Source organism: Antennarius striatus, chromosome 5 (assembly GCF_040054535.1).
Source record: "Antennarius striatus isolate MH-2024 chromosome 5, ASM4005453v1, whole genome shotgun sequence".
Classification (NCBI taxonomy): Eukaryota; Metazoa; Chordata; class Actinopteri; order Lophiiformes; family Antennariidae; genus Antennarius; species Antennarius striatus.
In genome coordinates, this window is record NC_090780.1 from 22,655,265 (window position 1) to 22,678,025 (window position 22,761).

General features: G+C 38.8%; 1 protein-coding gene across 1 annotated transcript in view; it reads left to right on the forward strand.

Annotated features, from left to right (window-relative positions):
• Positions 1–3,601: 3,601 nt before the first annotated feature.
• Positions 3,602–22,761, forward strand: part of LOC137594934 (contactin-4) — a 31,951-nt gene continuing 12,791 nt past the window's right edge. The window contains exons 1-12 of the mRNA XM_068314635.1: positions 3,602–3,651; positions 7,055–7,224; positions 9,406–9,501; positions 12,116–12,319; positions 12,918–13,020; positions 13,161–13,345; positions 16,631–16,773; positions 16,978–17,107; positions 17,440–17,590; positions 20,011–20,138; positions 20,721–20,893; positions 21,854–21,971. Coding sequence (XP_068170736.1) covers positions 3,608–3,651; positions 7,055–7,224; positions 9,406–9,501; positions 12,116–12,319; positions 12,918–13,020; positions 13,161–13,345; positions 16,631–16,773; positions 16,978–17,107; positions 17,440–17,590; positions 20,011–20,138; positions 20,721–20,893; positions 21,854–21,971 — 1,645 coding nt within the window. The 5' untranslated portion in view covers positions 3,602–3,607. The remainder of the gene's footprint in view (positions 3,652–7,054; positions 7,225–9,405; positions 9,502–12,115; positions 12,320–12,917; positions 13,021–13,160; positions 13,346–16,630; positions 16,774–16,977; positions 17,108–17,439; positions 17,591–20,010; positions 20,139–20,720; positions 20,894–21,853; positions 21,972–22,761) is intronic.

Here is a 22,761-nt window from a genome sequence, read left to right on the forward strand (position 1 = left end):
AGTGCAACAAGACTCACCGGAGTTCACAGTGAAAGCTCCAGCTCCGTTTTTTGGGGGGTTTTTTGCATCATTTGGCAAATCATTTAAAAAAAACTTCAAATCAAGCCGTACTTCATTCCAGATATGTACATATATCCATGTCAATATCCCTTCCCCATTTAATCACTTCTCCACAGCTATCTCGATATCACTGGCTAGCACGATAGGCAGGGGGGAAAGCACATTATCTATGCCTGGGTGTTACAGTATTAGGGATTATCCCTGACAGATAGTTTCCCTTCCAGGCACCATTAACTTGGCCTCATCCCATTTGGTATTTCCAGCACCTGCGACCACCATCCTCTAGGCACAAGAATTATTACCATTGTATTTTTCTAGGGTATATAAATTAATCATGGGGATCACAAGCAACTACTTTAAATTTCTGGACTGTGACCAACAAACACATTCTCCCCAAGGATGCCAAAGAACTATGCATCATTAAAACAGAATTGTGCTATCTGATAGAGGAACATCATCAGCTCCCTCACGTATTTTCCCTTATGAAATTGTGGCCTCTGCATTTCCACACAATACGTAATAGCTGCTGTCTAGAGGTAAATGCGATCAGGGTCTTTGAGTAGGACTTTGAATTCCAAATGAAAAAGGGGGGGAGACATGTGTTTGGAAGTAGACAAAATAAAGTTGATCAGCTTGAAAGTAAAAGTGGACAGCTGACTGCAGCGAAAATAAATTAACATTGATAACCGGGCAGAGCACACACGCTAATGAGTCAAGGCTGCAGGGGCTTGTTAGACAGCCTCTGCAATGGACTGTAATGGTTCCCATATCCTCACAATCCACTTAATACCAATGGCTGTAATTCCTTATCGACCATCCTAACATTGGCAAGCACTCTGTCTTCATTCAGATGCATGAATGAATTATATGAGTAATACAGAAATTATAGTATTATCTAGCAGTTATAGGTCAAACGGTGCAATTAGATCCACTTCATTAAAAGCTTCCAACTAATTTAAAGTCAGACCCCAAGCCATCAAGATGTAATGATTGAATAAGTTTGATCAATAAGAGGACTCACAAATTTTTCAGCAGTTTATAAGGTATTTGTAACTCGGTCAATATCCTCAGACCGCTTTTAAGATGCAGGGTTTGTAGGATTTTCATCTGAGCGTAATTTGACTTGTTCTTGGTTCATCTCACACGGAGCTCGGCAAGTACATTTGAATTTTAAATCGTATTGATTTGGAATTACTTACAGGCACTGGCCTATAACGGTATTGATTGCAGATAGGCGTTTTGACAAAATGTCTGGAAAACATTTCACATCTATTTAAAGTTTCCAAGGTTTCATACTAAAGACCTTGTATTTATTTGTACAGAAACTCGCCACACACTGCTTTGTGTCATTCATGTGGCCTCTTTTCATTCTGTGTTTTAATTAACATAATACAACATCTTTGACTCTTGGCTACACTCAGAGCCCCACCTGTGTGAAAAACCATTTGATGGTTCAGAAAGCCACGCTTGTCCGAGTAATGCGCCTTTCGTTGTTGCATGAATAAAGTTGTTCTATTGGTTTTTCCTCTGACTAGTAGAATATATCATCCCAACGGGTCTCATAAAAAAAGACATCAATCAAATCTCCCTTTATTGATCCATCCATTCACGTTTGATGGAGACTCATGACAAGACTGTGGACAGGAAGACAAACAAAAAGGCATAAGGTTAAAAAATTGGAAACCAAATCAATAATAATGGCTGCCAAGATATAGCCTGGATGATCACTATCGTGGCCTCTTAGAATAAATAAGGGAGGGCAGAATTAATCTACTTCTCTCCCTACACAGCTACTGTGTAACTTTGTCCACTTTCTCTCTCCATGACAACAGGAGGAAACTTTTTTTTTATAAATGCAATTCTTATAAGATCTCATTGAAGTGTGGTGTTCATTAAAACCTGCCATGAGTATGAATAAATCCTAGAACAACAGCTGCTAGCTTTCGTTCTAACATTTCTGACAACCACTAAACTAAACTAAGCTGATGGCTTGATGGGGTTTTGGGGTTTTTCCTGGAAAGGTGTGGTGTATTTAGTGAAAACACTTTATTTGATCGACTTATTTAAAGACTGCATGTCACAAACATGTCAGTCTGTGATGTGGGATAACTTGACGCAACTGCTTTTTTGGGGGCTACTTTGAGGCAAAAGTAACTGTAAACACAAAATGTAATTTCCTTTGTTTATGAGGCTATTTTGTTAATAGATGCTTATTAACACAAGCAGCCTAAATGGATCCATTGGCATTTATTTAAAGTCATTTCAGTGGCATCCAGATAGTTTAAGTTCACTTCATCTTAATTTCCTCAGAGCTATGGGGAGCCGTGGATTCAGGTAATAATTAGATATGTGATCACTCGTGTGTGTCGACCCGTGTCTCTGCCCGGTAGCTCGAAAAAGTTTTAATAGATGTTGACAACATCTTGTGTGGGGATGGGCAATTAACAAAGAAACAAAAGTGATTCCAATCTGATTCAATTGTGTTTTGTAATAAATTCCTCAACAAGTGTACAGTTGTGTAAGATTAAGGTACTTTATTAACCCTCCATGATTCTTTAAGTTTTGGTTTTGTATAATTAGAGCATTTATTTTTATATTGTGTTTTCGCTTTTTAAATGAACAAATTGATTTCCTCATATGTTATTTTTTAGATATACTACTTATGTTGAGAAACTCTGATGATTATTCATTAAAAGCTTAGAATGAGAGACTTTTTGTTTAGGTCTCATCACATTAGATGGATGGATGGATGGATGGATACATAGATAGATAGATACATAGATAGACAGATACTTTATTAATCCTGGAGGAAATTGCATTAATCAGAACGATTGACAGTGCATTGATAACTGAAGCATTCAACAATGGTCTTACAATTACATTTGAGTAGTTGAATATGGACTCAAAGCAGCATAATCTATTTTTCTTGCAGAAGGGCTAAATGACAAAGTATAGGTTTTTGGGGTTTTTTTTAAATCAATGGCAATAGTTCCTAGCATTATGATCGATCACAGATTTGCTGCCTGTCTACATTTTTTCGATCGAAATCATTTGTCCCGGTGGATTTCTCTTTGCATTTACTCATTAGTATTCTCTATATATTGAATGTGTAATACATAATACATTTTTCCAGAATAAATCTGTTGAACCCACAATTCTAAGAAGCTAACATCACCTTTGGCAGGGTGCGCTGCTCATCTGTTGCTGCTACTGCTGTAAGCATCTCTGTTTTGTTTTGTTTTTTTCTGTAATTTTTCCAAGCAGTGTAACAGCACATTAGATATCAGCTCCTATCTCGGCACCTCCTATTTCGGCGAATGAATTATTAATGGTTAACCGATTTACCCAAAGTTCTTGCCTGTTCTTGTTTCTTTTCTCCCAGATGGCTTAATGTAGAAGGCATCTCCTCATCTCCAATGCGCTCATCTGCCCTCCTTTTTTTTCAGAGCAATACGGAAGAGCTTCGCCCAAGACATTTTCCCACTCTCTGGCAACTGGATGGGAAGCAGGAGAGTCTTTGACCTTGGAAAATGAAGATGTGGTTGCCATGGAAACTGTTAATCCTTCTGTCACTCAAAGAGTGCCTGGCTGGTAAGACACCAAGTCAAGTTGCCTTTTGTGACATACCTGATATGCATACAACTCTCGCATGGGGGGTTTGCTTCGTTCTCATGCTTGTTAGGTTTATTTGGCAGAAAATTATCACTTTCTCAGAAGGAACCATATTTTTAGATGCCTCTGGGTAAAATTAACCACCAGGATCGAAACGACGGAGCAAAAACACGGCCATATCTGCACATTTCCCTTCTGTGGAAAAGAGCTTATCAGAGCATTTCAAGGCAAATAAGAACCTGACTTTTCAATTTAGATGTGCAATTCCTGTTTTTTAATAAGATGCGGTTGTGATAGGATAAAGTTAAAGTGCCTCCTCACCCAAGATTAACTATGATGTTGAAACTAACTGCACCAGAATTTATATTTTCGTTTCCGATCTCTCCTGATAAATGGAAGATTTACATTTCAAGAGACACTTGGAACTTAGAGAAGGAGAGATTTTCCTCTCTCTGATTCATTTTATACTTTCCTGTTTTATTATGCAATTTTCCTGCTTTATGTTCAACTGCCGACACGCGCGAAGTGTGGCGAGCCCTGTAAAAAAACAACAACACACTGACTAACTTCTCAACATTCCATTTGATTTGTATGACTGTGTAGAAGGGTTCCTTCAACATCTACATGAGCTACAGCGGCGTTAAAAAGTTCAAATATCTGTAAGGACTGCTGCTTTATACCTGGATGTGATCACCTGTAAAAAAAAAGTAGTGAGATTTAACAGTCACATTTGATGCATTTGCTCCCTCTAATGCTTTACAACTGATCCAACAAATACATGTAAATGTATACATCGTATGGAGTGCGGCCTTTTGTAGTGTTGTGCTTCCATTTCCATTGATTTAGCACCTCACCTCGTCAGCAGTTTCCCTCTGATATATCTATACATCCTGCAAATGCAAGACAATGCGGAGCAATGCAATATGGCAGATTGTTCTGTAGTATGCATATTAAAGTGTATTGTTATATATATATAACAGTCCCATGAAAACTTTCTGATTTACATTCCTGTGTGTTCATGTGTTCCACTGGTCAGTGCAGCTGTTTACAGTGTTTACAAGGCAATCTTGTTCACTGGCATGCACACAAACCATTAGATCATCTCCCAGGTGAAATAGTCCGGCAATTAAAGGTTCATTAATTTGCTTAATTTAAAGGACATTGCAATGAGGGTAAAAATGAAGCACCTCCCTCAGAGGCTAGGGAAACAAGGCCCTTACCTGAGGCAAAGACTCCCACTCTCATTAGAATGATGATGGTGAAGCGGTGGGAGGAAACGCTTTTTGTCCTGCTCAAGGTTAGGGATAGGTAAAAAAATGTCCTCCTTCATATACACAAAAAGAAAATATTAGAACTGTGTGCAGGTCAGGCGCCTGACGCAGAGTCAGAGGAAAAAGAGGGTGGACACCAGTGTTCCAGTTTCTATTGGAGAAATGTTAGATTTCACCGGAGTAATTAGTGCAACATTGGTTAATTACTCCTGTGCATTGATCGTTTGGCTGGAGCTCACCAAAACAACAAGCCTGACTGAGCACACACACATGCAAACAAGACACAAATAGACACCGGCATTTTAAAGGGTGAATATTGGAACTAGCACATGTAAACTTCATCCATCCATTCATTTTCTACCGCTCATCCGTAGCACTTGTAAACTTTAACTAGTTATTCATGTGTCAAGACAATCGGTTAATCCCTCTAACACCAAAAAACAGACAAAAAAAATGTAAGAAATATGTTAGAGCTCTATTCATGTTCTTGCACATGAGCTCAGTCATTAGCATACAAGACTAATAAACTCATTACCAGCTGCAACACAACAAACATTTACTAGCAAGGGCAAGAAGGGGGCATTCCTTACCTCCAGTATCTATGTGGTAGGTCGACATGTTCTTTATTCTTTCTTAAATTTCCCCTGTGAATGAATCTATTGTTTTCTTCTCTTTCCAGGAGTTACACTTCTGGACACAAGTGTAAAAACTTGATAAGTCCATTCTCAGTTTATGTGCACCAGAGGCTTCAGATTTCCACATCATACTTTCATTTCATTTGGTGGGGAAGCCACCAATCAAGCTCAATGGCCCGTGTTCAATGAGCACAGAGAGAATCTAGACAGTCAGCTATGAATCTGGAAAACAGAAGCGTACCAGTTTTTGTGTGTATATCATTATCGAGAGAGGAAACTTAATATTCTTATTTAGGAAAAAAAAACAGTACTCTAACTGTCTTAATCACATATTCCCATTAATGAAACATTTTTACTTGATTATTAGACTTCATAAAAACTAACAATATGCTGTGAAAAAAAAAAAAATGCTAAGCTTGACAAGTGCAGCCATGATAATTAGGGAGGGTGGGATTTTGTGGACCGTTGCTTCATCTGCACGACCATTATGTCCTTTTGTATTGCAAATTTCCTTAATCTGCACTTCCATCTTAATAATGACTCTTAAATGAAGCAGAATGTGTTTAGATGTAATTGGAAATGCCAGGTTACTTCAAATCACTATATCAAACTATTACCTTAAACTGGTTAGCCACGTTAATTAGATTTCTTGCACGTAAGCATCCCTTGAATTGAGGGCAAAACAAATAAACCACAACTTCATGTGGTGACTGGATAGAAAAAGCCTTTTAATGAGAATGCTACAGGGTTGTCTTTAGTTAATTGCTCTCTCATCATAGCGCATTATCTGCCTTGTGACATATGCATAAGAGGGTTGATTTAATGCGGAATTGAGTCAAAGAGCTACATTGACAGCTAATTATATGGGTGTGGGGTTTATGTAAAGCTTTCTGAGCCCTGAATGATTGTTGCTTTTTTTTTTTTTTTTTTTTTTCATTAATTTGCTGTCACTGTCTCAGCAACATTTTGCAGCTAACGTGTTTAGGGTTTGTCTTTTTCCTGTGTGTGTGTGTGTGTGTTTTTTTTGTGTGTTTTTTTTATTCAACATAGAGAACACACGCCATGGTCCTGTCTTCACCCAGGAGCCCAGTGACAGTATTTTCCCACTGAGCACAGATGATAGGCAGGTGTTTATCAATTGTAAAGCAAAAGGAAATCCACCTCCTTATTACAGGTGAGTGTTTTTCCTGGCCTTTGTTTGACTATAAAGTAATTACACTCTGTAGCAATAGAGAAGGTAGGGTACAAAATATAGATATGTAAACTACACCCGGCTGTGTTACTGCTGTGCCACATAGTGTAGCCACTCATTAGAAGTAGAATTAATTGTGTTTCTTATGATCTGTCCCTATGGAATGATTCAAAATATTCAATAGAACAATAAAAATTAAATAGAAATCACAGTATTAGCAGACCTGGGAAATGGAGAAACCCCTCATCCAACAAAGCAATTGTTATATTTCAATTTATCTCCAGGTGGAAAGTGAATGGGAGAGAAATAAACACAGACCCAAACTACAGCTTTGGAGAGGGGAACCTCTTGATCAATGATCCACACGTAATCAATCATGGAGGCGTGTATCAGTGCATCGCTACCAACACGTTTGGGACCATCGTCAGCAGGGAGGCAAGAGTACAGTTTGCCTGTGAGTAAATGCTATTTTTTTCCCCCATATATACTGTAAAATCTTAAGAGAAATGGAATTGTAACTTTGCACTTTGCTTTTTTGTGATAATGATAATTTTCACCATCCATTAATTGATTAATCATCTAATATGAATTATTATTAGCAGTGATTTAAAACTTCCATTAGCCCACATATTATATTTTATTTCTCCGGACCATGTAAAATCCATTTATTCAGAGTAATTACAGAAGCAGGAGACTCAGCTGATTCTGACCATCAGTGCCTCCACACAATTACCAGATTATCATATTCATTGCTGGTAAATTTTACACCTCTAACTGATGTAATGAGCACAAAATACAATGCAGCATTGCATGCTAACATTTGTATTCCTGCATGTTAACATGAAGGCGATTCCTTCCCAGACACACACACAGTGTGTATATATATATATATACAGTGTATATATATATATATATATATATATATATATATATATATATATATAGTGTGTATGTGTATATATATATATATATATATATATATATATATATATATATATATATATATATATATATATATATATATATATATAATATATATATATACTGTATATATATAAAATGTCCCTCTCACCCTTGTGGGGTGGTATCTGTGTGTCATCCTCAAGCTGGGGTCCTCTACCAGAGGCCTGGGAGTATATATATATATATATATATATATATATATATATATATATATATATATATATATATATATATATATATATATATATATATATATATATATATATATATATACACACACACGCGCATATATATGTGTGAATATTTAAAGTAAAAAGGGGCTCATTAAAGGATTTATTATTATTATTATTATTATTATTATTATTATTATTATTAATGTTAATAATAATAATAATAATAATATAAAATACATCACTTCTATTCACAGTGTATATTAGGAATTGCCCTTCCACGTGCACAATAAACTTTAGAATAGTCAAATGTAACATCTAAGAAGAGGAATTCTTTATGAATCTACATTTATTTATTTATTTATTTATTTCCTTTATTCAATACACTTAACACACACTTTTACTTCACACACATATAGGCCTGAATACACACACACAAACGGCCCATACACATACATTGGAGAGAATGGTGGAATATTGAAGTGATGGTGAGCCATGTGGCGGGAACAGTTTTTGGTGGTTCCTCTCTGCGGTACCCAGGAGGTAAATGAACACATATTGTTACTGTACGGATCCTCATATTAATGAATAAACTGCATTTGTCTACACCTTGTACACGGTGACCATTGGTTCTTCAACTTGTAGAAATATTTCTATGCAATTTCAAAAAGGACCTGCTTTGCTCTTGACCGCTGTGAATTCACACTCATGCTGAAGCTCATTATTGTTGGCCCAGTCGATAACAACTTTCGGCAGGATTCCCAGCGTGCCATGACCGAATGAACCCTGCATTTACTGCAGATGAAAGGACCGAACGTGATTGGTCATGGCTATCACACCCTCTTACAATCACTTTAATGTTCTCTATTATGTTTGATCCCATGGTGTACACAAATGAGAGTGCCTGTTCACAAAAATACTGACGCTTGCACCGCCTTGGACATGCTTGATTGATTGAGGTTCAATAAAGTCATACATATTCACATGTTGGAGTGCTAATTCCAAAACACTTCTTAATGTTTTGATAAATTTTGCATTTTTTATTAACATAACAAACAATTAGATTCCAGATTTCTACGGTTTTGCATTTTCATCGTTGCATTTCTTTTCACACCGCTTGTAGTGACAGTGGAATGCATGAAGGAAGGAGGTCTTCATTTGGTAGATTTTTTATTAGGACCAAGTTCTGATATGATCCTCACTCGTGTTTGTCTTATCCCTCTTGGGAAATGATTGGAACTTCCAAGCATTTGTGATTGATATATCTTCCCACTGTTTGTTCTCTTGCACAGAAGTCCAGCATATAATTGAAGGTGAAAATAATCTCTCAAGTTCAACTGGTGAGGTGCACCCTCTACCCCGAACCCCTGCTATGATATTAATGGAGGGGGGGGCGTTAGGGGGCTCTATAGGTTTGACATTTAAGCAGTGACCTCTAGATAAAGCTATTGCATCCCTTAAACCCCTTTGACTTCCAAAGTTCTTATTTTTACATTCAACAGTTCTGCAGAACTTTACCAGGAAGTCAAGGAACACGGTGTCGGTGAGAGAGGGTCAAGCTGTGGTTCTGCTCTGCGGCCCTCCACCCCGTTATGGAGGTACAACGGTCATTCTTATCTGTTCTGGACTGCCTCACACCGTATTACTTTTTATTGTTCCCCCCACTCTGCTGATTTTGCCCATGCAATTTCTGTTTTAGGTTTACCCCATCCTGTCATCTCCTCCTGTTTCTTTTTTTAACTACATCTATATGACTTTTTTATGTTATTGCATTACATGTACACATATGCAGTCATTAACACCTAGTATTTGTTCAGTTTCCTCAATCTTGAGCCTACTTTTCTCACTCCTTATAATCTGCGGCCACGGCGTCATCTATAAAGCCGTCAACACTGCTCATCTCCGACTGCCGTTTAACTCTTGGTTTGCGTAACTTATCTGCGGGTAATAAAGGTTGCCGGTAGCCTCTGTGGCCGAGGGGAGCATTTATCCCGTGGCACAGCTGTGGGTAGGCTCATGTGTCTGCGCGCTACTGATTAGCAGAGCCTCAAAGTGGTCTGCACTCCTGCAGCCGTTCGGTGCCCACCAGCGCAATTTCACGCCAGTGTACCAGCCTTTCTCCGCTCTCTGTTGCCAGCTGAATCCTGCGGCCACGTGGGATTCCACACTTAAACAATTTGCCCTCCAGCCTTCCCCCCTCTCTCTCCCCTTTAAAAATCCTCAATTTTTTTTGCATCTCCTCTTGAACAGAATATAGTCACACGTTCGATAGGATTTGCGCTGCGTGATAATACTCGCTGGAGGAGTTCTGAAATTGAAAAGTGGTGCAAAATGTTCTTTTTTATTGTCACTGGAATCACATTGTGTCAAAACTTACTCATTCCTTGTTGATGTAACATTTGAGGGGGGAAATAGAGAGGCTTATTAGAAAATAATAATCTGAAGCGTATTGAGGAATCAATAGGTAAGTTGTCTAACAGGCGGTGTGCTGAGAGTCAAACTGTGTCAGAGGACATGGGATTATATGCCTGCAAGTCCTCTGTTGCTCTGAGACTGCAGCTCTCAAACAGAGCCAGTCTCTGATAGTCTATAATCATGAAAGGTCTGTCAGTTTCTGCCCTGACTTTAGGTTTAATGATTTTAATTCACTATTTTCCCTCAAGTGAGACTTTTTAACCATTTGCCCAGTCAAAGGACTGACTGCAGAGTTGTGTGTCTGATGCAGGGGGGCTGCACTAATAGCCAAGTTCACTCCATGGTCCCTGCAGTCTTTTCCACGCTCCCTTCTTACTTTCTAGGTCTTACGCAGTTTGTTTTTTTTTCATTTTCTTGCTAAATCCCCGTGTGAATTAACATGGAAAATGAACCAATCAAATCAATTTATAAGGCAATTTTTATGCGAGAATATGCAATCCAAAGTTCTTCAAAGAATGAATAACAATAAATGCAATCTTTAAAAAAAAGAAAGAAAAACCTGTTGTCAACCTTGTGAAATCTTGTTTGTTCTAACAATGAATTCACATAAAAAGAAAAAAAGAGTCAGAATTTGTCTCCATTTCTACTACAGTTAAGAAATATGAAAAGACCAAAATCATTCATGTCAGACATAGAATTCAGATTTAGATGAAGTTCGACGGTTGATGTACGGTGCGCGTGTTGTGTCACGTAACACCAGTGCAATGAAGTGTAACTTCAAGGACTAATAAAACACCCTACACTGCTCAGAGGTCTATAAAACAACAAAATGAAGTTTATAATAATGAGGGAAGCAGCAGACTTACCTTGTTCTCTTTAACAATCTACTGCAGGTGTCCCTGCTTTATTGCTGGAGGACATTACATCATTGCAAAAGGGGACAGGAAAGGACACCCCTGCCCTCTTTTGCCTGGACTCTATGTGCTGATCTCTTTGCTGAGAATAGCATAAGTCCATTTTAAAAAGAATGATGGGATAGCACTAAATCAGACAGCGTTAGTCTGAACTTGACCTCAGTCCATGTTTTCCACACTCCGACTTTATCCAGGGCTTTGTATCTAGCAACTTCACAAATTCTGTATCTTATATACAAACTACAGAATGTGATGGCAGTGATGAGGCAAAGGCTTGATAACTTGTTCGATTTAACCAATCACAAAAGGGTTATAAATTGTGGTGAATGATGGGGACAGCACCTACCACTCTTGAGAGTCTACTTCCTCTATAATGAGCAGCTCACTGTAAGGTGGCAAATGGTAGACCAAAGTCCCAGAGACCAAAAATGTACTATTTATGCCACGGCTCAGAATGACCACTGCTGTGATGCCCTGAACTCCAGCTTGCAGCACATTTTTTCTGGTTACAAGACAGCTTAGACCCAGGGTCGGAGAAACTGGCAAAGGTTCGGAGGCGCAAAGATATGATACAGATAGGAGCAGCCTGGCAACATCCCAAAAGTAGATGTATCTCCTCAGACATGGAGCTGAAGCAAAAAATAAAAATAAAATAAAACTTGGAACAAATTTACCTCTTGAAACATTTAAATTAGACAGCAGCATATGTTTAGATTGACATAAATCCTTGACTGTGACAACAATTTTGCGTACAATGTCTGTATGAAGTCGGAAAGCTTTCCATCATATATACCTTTAAATATATACACATAGGTCTAGTTATATATGAAATATTGTCATTTTGGGTATGGCATTGAAAAGAATGTCTTGTTTTTCCTTCCAGAGATTAAATATTCATGGGTTTTTAATGAACAAAGGAGCTTCCTGCAGCAGGACGCCCGTCGTTTCATCTCTCAAAGGACGGGTAACTTGTACATAGCCAAAGTTGAAGCCTCCGATGCCGGGAACTACACGTGTGCTGTGAGAAACATGATGACCAATACCACGGTGTTCAGCTCTCCAACCCCTGTGGTGGTGCGCAGAGACGGTAAGCGTCTCCCGGTTTGCCTCTACTGCTTCTTGGTTATCTTGCGCACTGAAGTGACACACACTGTCAGAGGGAGGGCGAGCCTGGGAGATAAATCGCTTGTCTTCAGCGTGATGCTGTTTTTTTTCCTTTTGCTTAGTAGCAAGGTTTTCGCACCATCCTGAAGCCTCTGAACCATACAGGGTTATGTATGCAAGAAACTGTCTTTGTCTGCATGATGACACATATTTGCATAACCAGAAATGTAGTCTATACTGACACAACCTGCAAGCAGGCACACACACACACACACACACACACACACACACACACACACACACACACACACTTACACACACAGCAAGGAGCATGTCACACTTACTAAACCCCATCAGGACCATTTATGTGTACCACTTCAGATTTGAGCTGAGGCAGATACTGTATGTAATCCAAACTCATCCGTCCACTAAGCCAAACACCGACTTACGACACATTCGCTCGCTTCTCTGCCAGTGTCATCCACGCCACAGCTCTTTCATTCATTATGAGCTACAGGGAAATGCTTGTCCGTGTTTTTGTGCATCGACTGATGTGATTTGGTTTCATCCCACACATGCAGCGGTGATGGGCGAATACGAGCCAAAGATTGAGGTTCAGTTCCCCGACACCCTCCAAGTCTCGAAAGGATCATCAGTTAAACTGGAATGCTTCGCCTTAGGAAAGTAAGTGTCAGAAACACGAGCAACTCATTATACTGTCAAATCTGTGAGTTTGGCCAGACATCCTCCGTTACAGCAGCCTGACAAAACATGGCAGCGATGAGCATGTGGTCGGCGTGACCTTTTGTGTGTGACCTCTGCAGCCCAGTGCCTTCTATCTCTTGGAGAAGAGCAGATGGAAATCCACTCCCTGGCAAGATTAAAATCAACCACTCCAGTGGTGTTCTGGAAATCCCATATTTTCGCCCGGAGGATGCCGGCGTGTACGAGTGTGTCGCCGAAAACAGCAGAGGACGAAATGTTGCCAGAGGACAACTTCTATTCTACAGTAGGAACCAAGTTTACTTTTTCTTCCCATTACTGTACATGGATATGGCTGATATTCTGTTTCTCCTTGTATAGAAGACTGGTGGTTTAATTTATTGTTCGATGAGAACAACTGGTTTATTATTTGTAGTAAAGTGACATATTTTATTTGAAATCTGAGGATAATCTGGACCTAATTTGTGGTCATTATGCACGTTTTTTGGAAATCTACCCTGGCATTTTTACCCCTCTTCCCGGCTGCACTTGTGGATGAGTAATTTAAAAAGATGGATATCAGCCTGCAACCCTTTAAAAAAAAAAAAAAATTTCAGATTTATTTTTTTTTTCAGTGTGATGTTTAGTGAGTTCTTTTTGTCTGAGGCTTTTCATGTAAACTGTGATTCAGGGTGCTTTACGCTTAGCGCCTTTTGATTAAATTATGGGCTCTAAAGACGATAAGCCGTAAAAACATTGAAATACAAATTCAAAAGAAATAAGCTCTCAAGGGAAATACTAAAAATATTTAAAAAAACAAAAGTGCAGGAGGGAACTTGGAAAGAACCCGCAATCATAGGAGGTTGTGTGTGTTACGCTTCAGCGGTGAAAAGCATCTAAATGTTGAGTTTGTTAACAGTTTACCTGAAAGGGGGTGAGGGATTCACACACAAGCATCAAAATATACAAGTTAAATCCTTTATGAACGTGGACCTTCTGATCCTTAATACGGACATAATTTAGAAATGGTTTTTATGTGGATTTTATTTTAATGTGGCTTGCAAAATTCTACTACAACTCAACGTTTACACCTACATTGATTTTCTTTGTTTCTTTATTTATTTGGATTTCATTAGGTTGTACCAGTGCAAGGTCTACCCTTACCTGGACGTCACTGGCCATCTGTGAGAGTCAGTGGTCCTTGTCCGTGGTGTTTTTTTGGTCGATTGAGCAGGTTGAATCTAGGGTACGGTCTGTGGATGACAGGAATTGCTCTGATTGGTTGTTCACCAAAGCGAATCCGTGGACGAGACACCTGGAATGACTTAAATCAAGAGGGAAAACACAGAAGGCTCTTATTGTTTTTCAATTCTAATTCACACTCTCGTGTGCAAATCTTCTGACAAACACTTGGCCATCTGTAATGAACCGGTTCCGTCATAAAATGGCCTATCAGTCGTCCTAGGTGCTCGGGTTTACCTTCTGAATAATGAATATAGACCATCACCACCAGCTGCTATGAAGAGTTACTTCCTCTTTGGCAGGTGTAGGACATATGTGCTGTCTGGCTGTCTACTGCAGTCTTTACGGTGAATTTATTTGCAACATTTTGGCCATGAAGTGGCACAAGAGGGATTTTTTTTTTTTTGCCATCGTGTTCTCACTTTGGTGCGGCTAAAAGTTACTGCAAGAATTTTGTGTGACCGTATTCATGAAAAGAAATTCATTCGCATTATATTCTCTTCTAAAACTACCAGTCACAATACCCTTGACTCTGTGATTCATCAGCAAAAACTTCTGAACAAGTTTTTAAAGTTCATCTTCCAAATGTTTGGTATGGAGCGAAAACGAATTCCGGCTTTGTTCCTAACACTTTGATTTGATTGTGTTTAAAGTCGCCGCTTTGACATTTGCTGAGTTTAACAAATGTGTTAAATGGCAGAAATTCTTCTTGGAAAATAAAAATGTGACTATTTAAGAACATCTGTTATCTTGAAAATGAAAAAGATTAGTCTTTCCTCCACCTTCAATCCTGGAGTTTTGTTTTTTTCATCAGACATGCACCTGAAACAAAGGAGTACCCTTTGATGACATCTCTGCTGATTTTTGCATATCGACTGTTTCTATCACAGCACTAAGAAATGTTCTTATTAAGTCTCATTTTGTTATTTTTCACCAACAACATGTCAAGATGAAAGTTCCTGCATTTCTACTTTCACTGTGTTGATGGGCATTTTTTTGAGTCTAGCTGTTCTTCAATTGCGACCTGTCAAAGACGTATATTTCCTCTCGCCTTAACGTCAGCAGAGACAGAGCAGGATAGTTGAAGCACATGGTGTCTTTCCTATTTTTTTATTCGAATTGTAAAATTCACCATTTTCCATAATTTACCCTAAAACAAGCATTTAGCTACACAACAAAGAGAGAAATTCTACCAAGATTGCTACTTAAATCTATTATAGCAAATAAATAATTTAAACAAAATCGCTACTGTCAGCAGAGGCATCATTTGGCACTTTGTGGCTGATGCACATTATCCTGTTAGGGTAGTTTCCATGTCATCTCTAGCATGCTCTGCCAGCACAATTCACGTGACTCTGCATGTATTCAAGGTCAGGTTGTGAAAAGACTAGAAAGAATTGTGGTTGATTGTGCTTTCATTTTTCATCGGTAAAAAAAACCAAGAAAAAACGCGTGTCTGAAAGGTGAAAAATTGAAATAAAATACGTTTACTGAGAATGTCGGAAGGGAGAAAAGAAAGCCTGAGTGGAGCAGATGACAAGTGAGCATTCCGCAAAAAGACTAGAAATTAGTATTGAATTATTTGTAAAAAAAAAAATAAAATAAAAATTACAGCTACTAAAACACATTTTCAGTTTGACAAATGGGGAAGTAATGAGAAATACACAATATCTTAGCTAAGTTTAAAACATTAAATAGTGAAGGGAAGGAATTTATGGTTTTATTCATTAAACCTGGACGAGTGTGAAGTGCAAAATGAGCAGACTGCTATCATAATTATTATTACCAAGATTTTAAAGAGGCTAAATTTTATTAACTTTTTCCTCAGTGTTTAACCTACTCTTGTTTTTTTTTCCTCTGCTGCTCTTTTCTAAACTAAATTTTGTTACAATTTTTTTCACATTTCGACCGACATAAAGTTCTATGTAATTTTTAACGAGGTAAACTGCATCATTCTATTTTATTTTTAATATTTGCAGAATAACATGTTTTCATCCCTGTTCAAACTATGATCACCATACACCTGCAGGTCCGGTCTGAACGACTGCATGATGAGCGGCCGCCTGAATAAAATTGGGAGCTAATTATACGCAGATTCCAAGAGCAAATTGAATGGAACAAGTAGTGCAAATTTGCCGTGGCCTTCATTCATGTAAATTACGCACATGCTGCGAATCCACTCCAGTGGTCAAAACAAGGTTCCAATTCATTTCACATTAAGAGCAAACACCCCTTGTTCATGCAGATTTTTGCAAGAAAAAAAATCATTTATCTACCACTGACCATCTAGTGATAATAAATCATTAAAACCCAATACATCTCAAACAGATTCCTTGTCATTTTTTCACAGATGTGGAACATCCGCACTGGGTCCAAACTCTGAAAGACGCTCATATGGCGATTGATGCCAAACTGCAGTGGGAATGTAAAGCCATCGGTAAACCGAGGCCCACGTACAAATGGCTGAAGAATGGTGAGCAGTTAACAGCACAGGTGAGACCCTGAGGTAACACTGAAAGTTTACGGAAAGCAATCTGAGACTCTACCCTGCAGAGATCTCTTTTAGAGGTAATTCCGGTTATAACAGGGAAGAAATGTTTGCCTTAAAAAAGCAAAGTTCAGTCAAAATCCTCCATTTATCCCCTCAAAAAAAGTAGAAGATACTCATGAGCATTAATGAGATGGCCTGACCTGCAGGGGAGGATCCACGTGGAGGCCGGCAGACTGACCATATCCAAGATAAGTCTTTCGGACTCTGGGATGTATCAGTGTGTGGCAGACAATGAACACGGCGCCGCTTATGCCAGCGCTGAGCTCAAGGTTGTAGGTGAGTGGTTTGTTTATTCTGTCATTCACAGTGATTTGAACTGAAGGCTATGATGTACTGTACATGCCTTGTGCCATCAGTGTAATAGGAATGCCTCGTCACTGAAAGTGAATGAATAAATAAGAAGTGGCTGGTACGGTGCTTCACTCAGGCATGGCCTCACTCTTTCATTTACATAATTTCCTTCATACAATAAGCCGGCCTCACGGTGAAATGCAATTTCAGTAATTGCTGGTGATGCACTTGACATTTTTTCTGCTGATGCACAGCTGTTGCCCCCCCCCCCTCCACAAAGCGAGACAAATGCCCTTAACATGGGTGTGTTTCCTCAGCCTCCCCACCCGACTTCAGCCGGCGACCCGTGAAGAAGACCACGATAATCCAGAGGGGAGGCGAGGTGGTCTTAGAGTGTCGTCCCCACGCCTCCCCCAGGGCCGCAATCTCGTGGTGGAGAGGGAGCGAGCCCCTGAAGGACGACAATAGGTAGGGGTATGCACCACTGGTCATTGCTACGATAGCATCTGTTAGGGGTTTTCTCATGTGGTCATTTTCATTTCCAGGAGTCATTGTTATTTATGGTTCGGCTCAAGGGGACTTTGGAAGTCGCTGTTGCGTAGCACAGTGTTGTTTGGTCTCTTCTTCTTCAGATATACGCCTTAATCCTCACTGGTAGCACATATTAGTTTTATCTGGTTCCTTTTTATCGTAGAAAAGAAATGTAATCTGTGAGGAGCAAAAACAAAGACAACGAATGATTTAGAAACTTGAAAGCATCCGGTCCTAGTCTTTCAAAGATCTTCGAGTCAAAAATGCTGGATGTGAGGATCAATCTGTGAGGAAATGAATAAAACAATAAGGATTTCCAGGTGCTCACAGTTAGGGAATAGTGAACTCCGGGTGAACCAGATGCTCCCGTCCCTTCAGACAGCTGTGAACACATAAAATGATGGGAGATGATGAAAAGATGCTTTTTTTATTAAAAGCATGCTACCAATAAAAATGAAATACGCTGTTTGCTTATCTGAGCATAATATTTGATTTGAATTGAGCTTAATATTTGTGGGTAAAAACACGTCAAGCTCATTCATTTTTATTCCCAGAGTGGATGATCAGAGAATAAGCATTAATAAAAACGGAATTTTCTCACCAGAATTAACCACTAACTCATGAAATAGGTCATTTCTGATTTCTTATTATAAAAAATATATTGCAGATCCATGCTTGTATTAATATAATATTGTTTGTCAGTGTTTTTGCTATTTAGGAGTAAATTCTTTATTAGAAGAAGGGGAATGAAGAGCCCTTTGTTGTATTTTATTTTCTAAATTACAGCACTCGTGACTGATTTGACTCTCTATTTAAGTGAAAAACAATATTTTAATTTTCATACTGGCATTAGTGAAGTGTACAGTTGCACTTTCACTATTGGGCTCTGGCTTGGATCAATACATACAGCCGTATTTCCACAGAATTTCCGTAAGTCATTGGACCTGGCTCAGCATGAGACCGTCTGATTGATTAGTCATCATGTTTTCCATGGATAGATCATGAGGAAGAGGTGAAAAATTACCCAGGCATTACTCAGACAGAACATTTGGGAAAGAATAGAAATTCACATCCTGGAATGGGGAGTTTATCTTCAATCCATACAGTTCTTTATGTTTCTATTTGTTTTGCAGTCGTTGCCCCTCAGGTCATGTTCTCAGCGCGCCTCTATCATTCAGCGTTTGATATTATTGTCAATAAATCAGCACAAAACACCCCCTGTGTCAGACATGCTCTCTCGGTCTCAGTTCGGCTCAAGTGAATACATATTTATTCTTGGAAGCCACTGTGAGATTGTTTGATTTTTGAGCTGGCTGCTCGATGCATTTCTGTTTGATTTACTGAATCCAAAAGGTCACAGGAGAGCCTAATCTTCTTTGTTTATGCGTGCATTTGCCTGGCCTGCAACTTGTATGAATAGAGGAAGTGCACCAAACAGGTAAATGTGAGGTAACATTAATAATGGAGCCCATCCCAGCTGACTTTGGGTGGGAGGCGGGATTTACTCTTGTAAAATCTGTCGGTTTATTTCAGGATTACCTGCAAAGACAAGCAACCAATCATGGAATTGAATGCACTTAAAAACAATTCAACTGCAGTCAAAATGACGGAACAAATGTCTCTTATGTTAGAGAATAAAGGAAACAAAATGATTTTCAGTGTTCAGTACCGCCCCCGCCCCCCCTCATTCCTGTTAAGCCAGACCAATAAAAATAATATTCTCACGCTTTGTGAAAATCTAATTGTCCACATTTCCACCAGGGAAATATATTCCATAAAAGTAAGTCAAATGCTGTTACAGTCAGACACACCAATGGTGATTCAACAATCCTCTGTGCGGCTGATTTTTTTATTTATTTATTTTTTAGTTTTACATTTGTTTCTTTCAAGAGTTCTCCTCAGACTCCCCCACTTTACATCTCCCGAGGGACAAGCCTGACATTTTTTTTTTTTTTTCAAGTAAGATTCCTCTATATGTCGGTGTTGTTCTGTCGGAAATAACTCACGGCATGTTGATACTATCTGCACATGTTGAATAGAGATAAGGCTGTAGGTAAAGATCCCTTCTCTCCAGCGTCGCTCTCTTCTTCCTATCGCCGTCCTGCCTGGCCCTGGTGGCCTGCTGCGCACCCAATTAATATGTGCGTTTAAGCTATTCTATCGATAATATGCAGCAAAGCTGGTGTGCTTCAGCTCAGATAATTGTTATCTTCTGAGGAGCATGAATAGAATTTGGTGATAGATTGTGGAACCTCCTGTGAAATGGTTCCAATGATTTAAATCTCAAAACAGGAAGTAAATTATTTGACCGGTATCATCACGTTTCATTCAAGTCACTTCCGGCGTTGTCTCCTCAGACAGACCATCACGCACGACGGGACTCTCCGCATCACCAACATCTCCAAATCCGACGGAGGCAGGTACACCTGTGTGGCCAGAAACCACTTTGGTACATCAAGCAGCAGCGGAACGCTGATGGTGAAAGGTATTTCTTTTCTTTTTCTACAGGTTTTTTCAGTGGTCTGCCTTTTTTTGACAAAAAACCAGGGGTTTAAACTTTTGTTAATGGGAAAAAATACCAGCTCAAGCATGAAATTGATAATGAAATATATAGCCGTTTTATGTTCCCGCCGGTTTGACAGACGTATAAGTCATCTGAGGTTTTGTCAGCTCTGAGTTATTGTTCATGTAGCCGAGTGGGGCAAACCACCGCCGTCTATAGCTGTGACTGAGTAATATTTTGTCACCAACATTTCATTTTAAAAAGAGCTGCTGTAGCGTTTTTCAGATTTTTGGGGGTTTTTAAATAATGATGATTATAGAGGGAGGTTTTCTCTCTCTCTCTTTCTAGCTGACAGTGTGATTGCAGTGTGTTTAAATATTCATTACTGAGTTATGGAAGGCATTTGCTTTCTAAGTGAAGTTATTTAAGGTCACCTAATTACACTGATAAAGCACAATCAGTCTCACTATTCTGGGCAAATTAAGCTTTATTACCTTCTTCATTCGGCAGATGCCGTCTTATAACAAGTGATTTTTTTTTTCTTTTTCTATCACAATGTTTCAGAGCCAACCAAGATTATAGTTCCTCCTTTAAGTTTGGACGCCACCGTGGGGCAGAGCCTTGTGTTGCCCTGCGAGGTTTCCGGCGATTCGTCCCTCAGTCCCGTCTTCAAGTGGTTTTTCAATGGGAAAGCCATTGATTTCAACAGGAAGGAGCATTTTGAGATGATTGGAGGGGTATGTGTCCAAAGGATTCTACTTTTTTTACACAAAAACTTTTATTTATTTCGTTGTTGTTTGTTTTTTACAACCTGGCTGCAAGCGCCCGTCCGGCTACCTGCAGCGATTCTAATAAGTTACTGGGGGGGCTGGGGGGGGGGGGTGGTGGTACCTTTTTGCCTTTAATCCCATGTTTGGTGAACTTTGTACAGAATCCTGTGATGCTGGCAGATGCTACACTGTGTTCTCATCTCTGGGAAAAAGCCTGTAAACAGGAATGACATTTATCCAGCCCAGAGGTGATTTCACTGTATGAAAAAAAATCAATGAACACAGGAGCCTAAAATTTTATAATCACATGATTTACGGCTTCACTCCTGGCCCTCTGGAGTTGCTCTACAGCACTGACATTTTCGCAGTGAATGTAATCATGACAGCTGTTTAACTCAACCTCGCTTTTCAACGAGAAGGACTCGTGTCTGAATCCCTGTGTTTTCTATTGTTGCATACATACAAATACATGACAGCAAAATGCACAAAAGCTTTGAAAAAATCAAACCGGAGCCATTCATTTGAGCCAAACGGCTTAAGTATAGACTAAACACAGCAGACACGGACGGATTCAAAGAAAAGCAACTGTTGCAAAAGTAAGTCATTTATGTTTAGCCTTTTTTTAACAATTGGAAACTGAATTGATTTGTTTTGACTGCCATATCATTTATTTTCCAGTTTTGCTGCATTAAATCCCTTCAGAGATGATTTTATGGAGGATTTACATCACAGGAAATGAAAAGGAAATTTAATGTACTCTAAAAAGATTTTCACTTTGCCCCTGCATGTTTGTTTTTTTATATATATATATATATATATATATATATATATATATATATATATATATATATATATATATATATATATATATATATATATATATATATATATATATATATATATATAAATGAATGTCTTCATCGTTAGGGATTTGCAGGTGACCTGATGGTGAGGAACGTTCAGCTGAAGCATTCTGGGAAATACGTGTGCATGGTGCAGACTGAAGTCGACACTGTCTCAGCAGCAGCAGATTTAATTGTCAGAGGTATGCATCTTCTTCCTTCCTTGTCATTTTGTAACTCTCTATGGAGGTTGGCAGTTTTTGTGTCTTCATTTTGTGTGTGTGTGTGTGTGTGTGTGTGTGTGTGTGTGTGTGTGTGTGCGTGTGTGCATTAGACTATAACAAAACTATGTCTCTGCTGTCAGATAATAACTGTATCACCAGGATGTCAGTTTTTCAGAGATTCACAGAACAATAATAGGGTTTAAGATTGACAGCCACGAATGTTTTCAAATTAAAGAATTATTTTATTTTTAACCCACGGGCTCTGGGATCACAACACTTTCCTTAAAATGATAGGCAGGTAAGTTACCATGAAAGATTCAGAGCCTTCTGAAAAACACTTCACAGAGGAATATAAAAATGGGTTCAACAGCGTATATTCTGACGAGGATTTCTAAAATGCTGAAACTTAAGTATCTCAATTTTATAAATAAACTGGAGGCAGATATACTAAATTTTAACACGTATTCTTATTCTAATGCTCTTTCGTGATGTTACATCATTTTGAACTTGCAGCATTCTTTCTATTTTGATATTTGCTAATGAATATTATGCTGTCCAGACTTAAACTCACATGATTTACATAGAACTGCATTTTCCAAAATGTGATTCCATCCACCTGTGAATTAAGTGCTTTTAACTTTAACAGTCGGATTGCTGTGGTGATGAATTGGCCAACGTGAGCCGCCGGTCCATGACAACCATATCATCTGGAAGGATCACAATTATGCCAGATGGTGCAGAGTTTAGATATATACTATATATTTCTGTA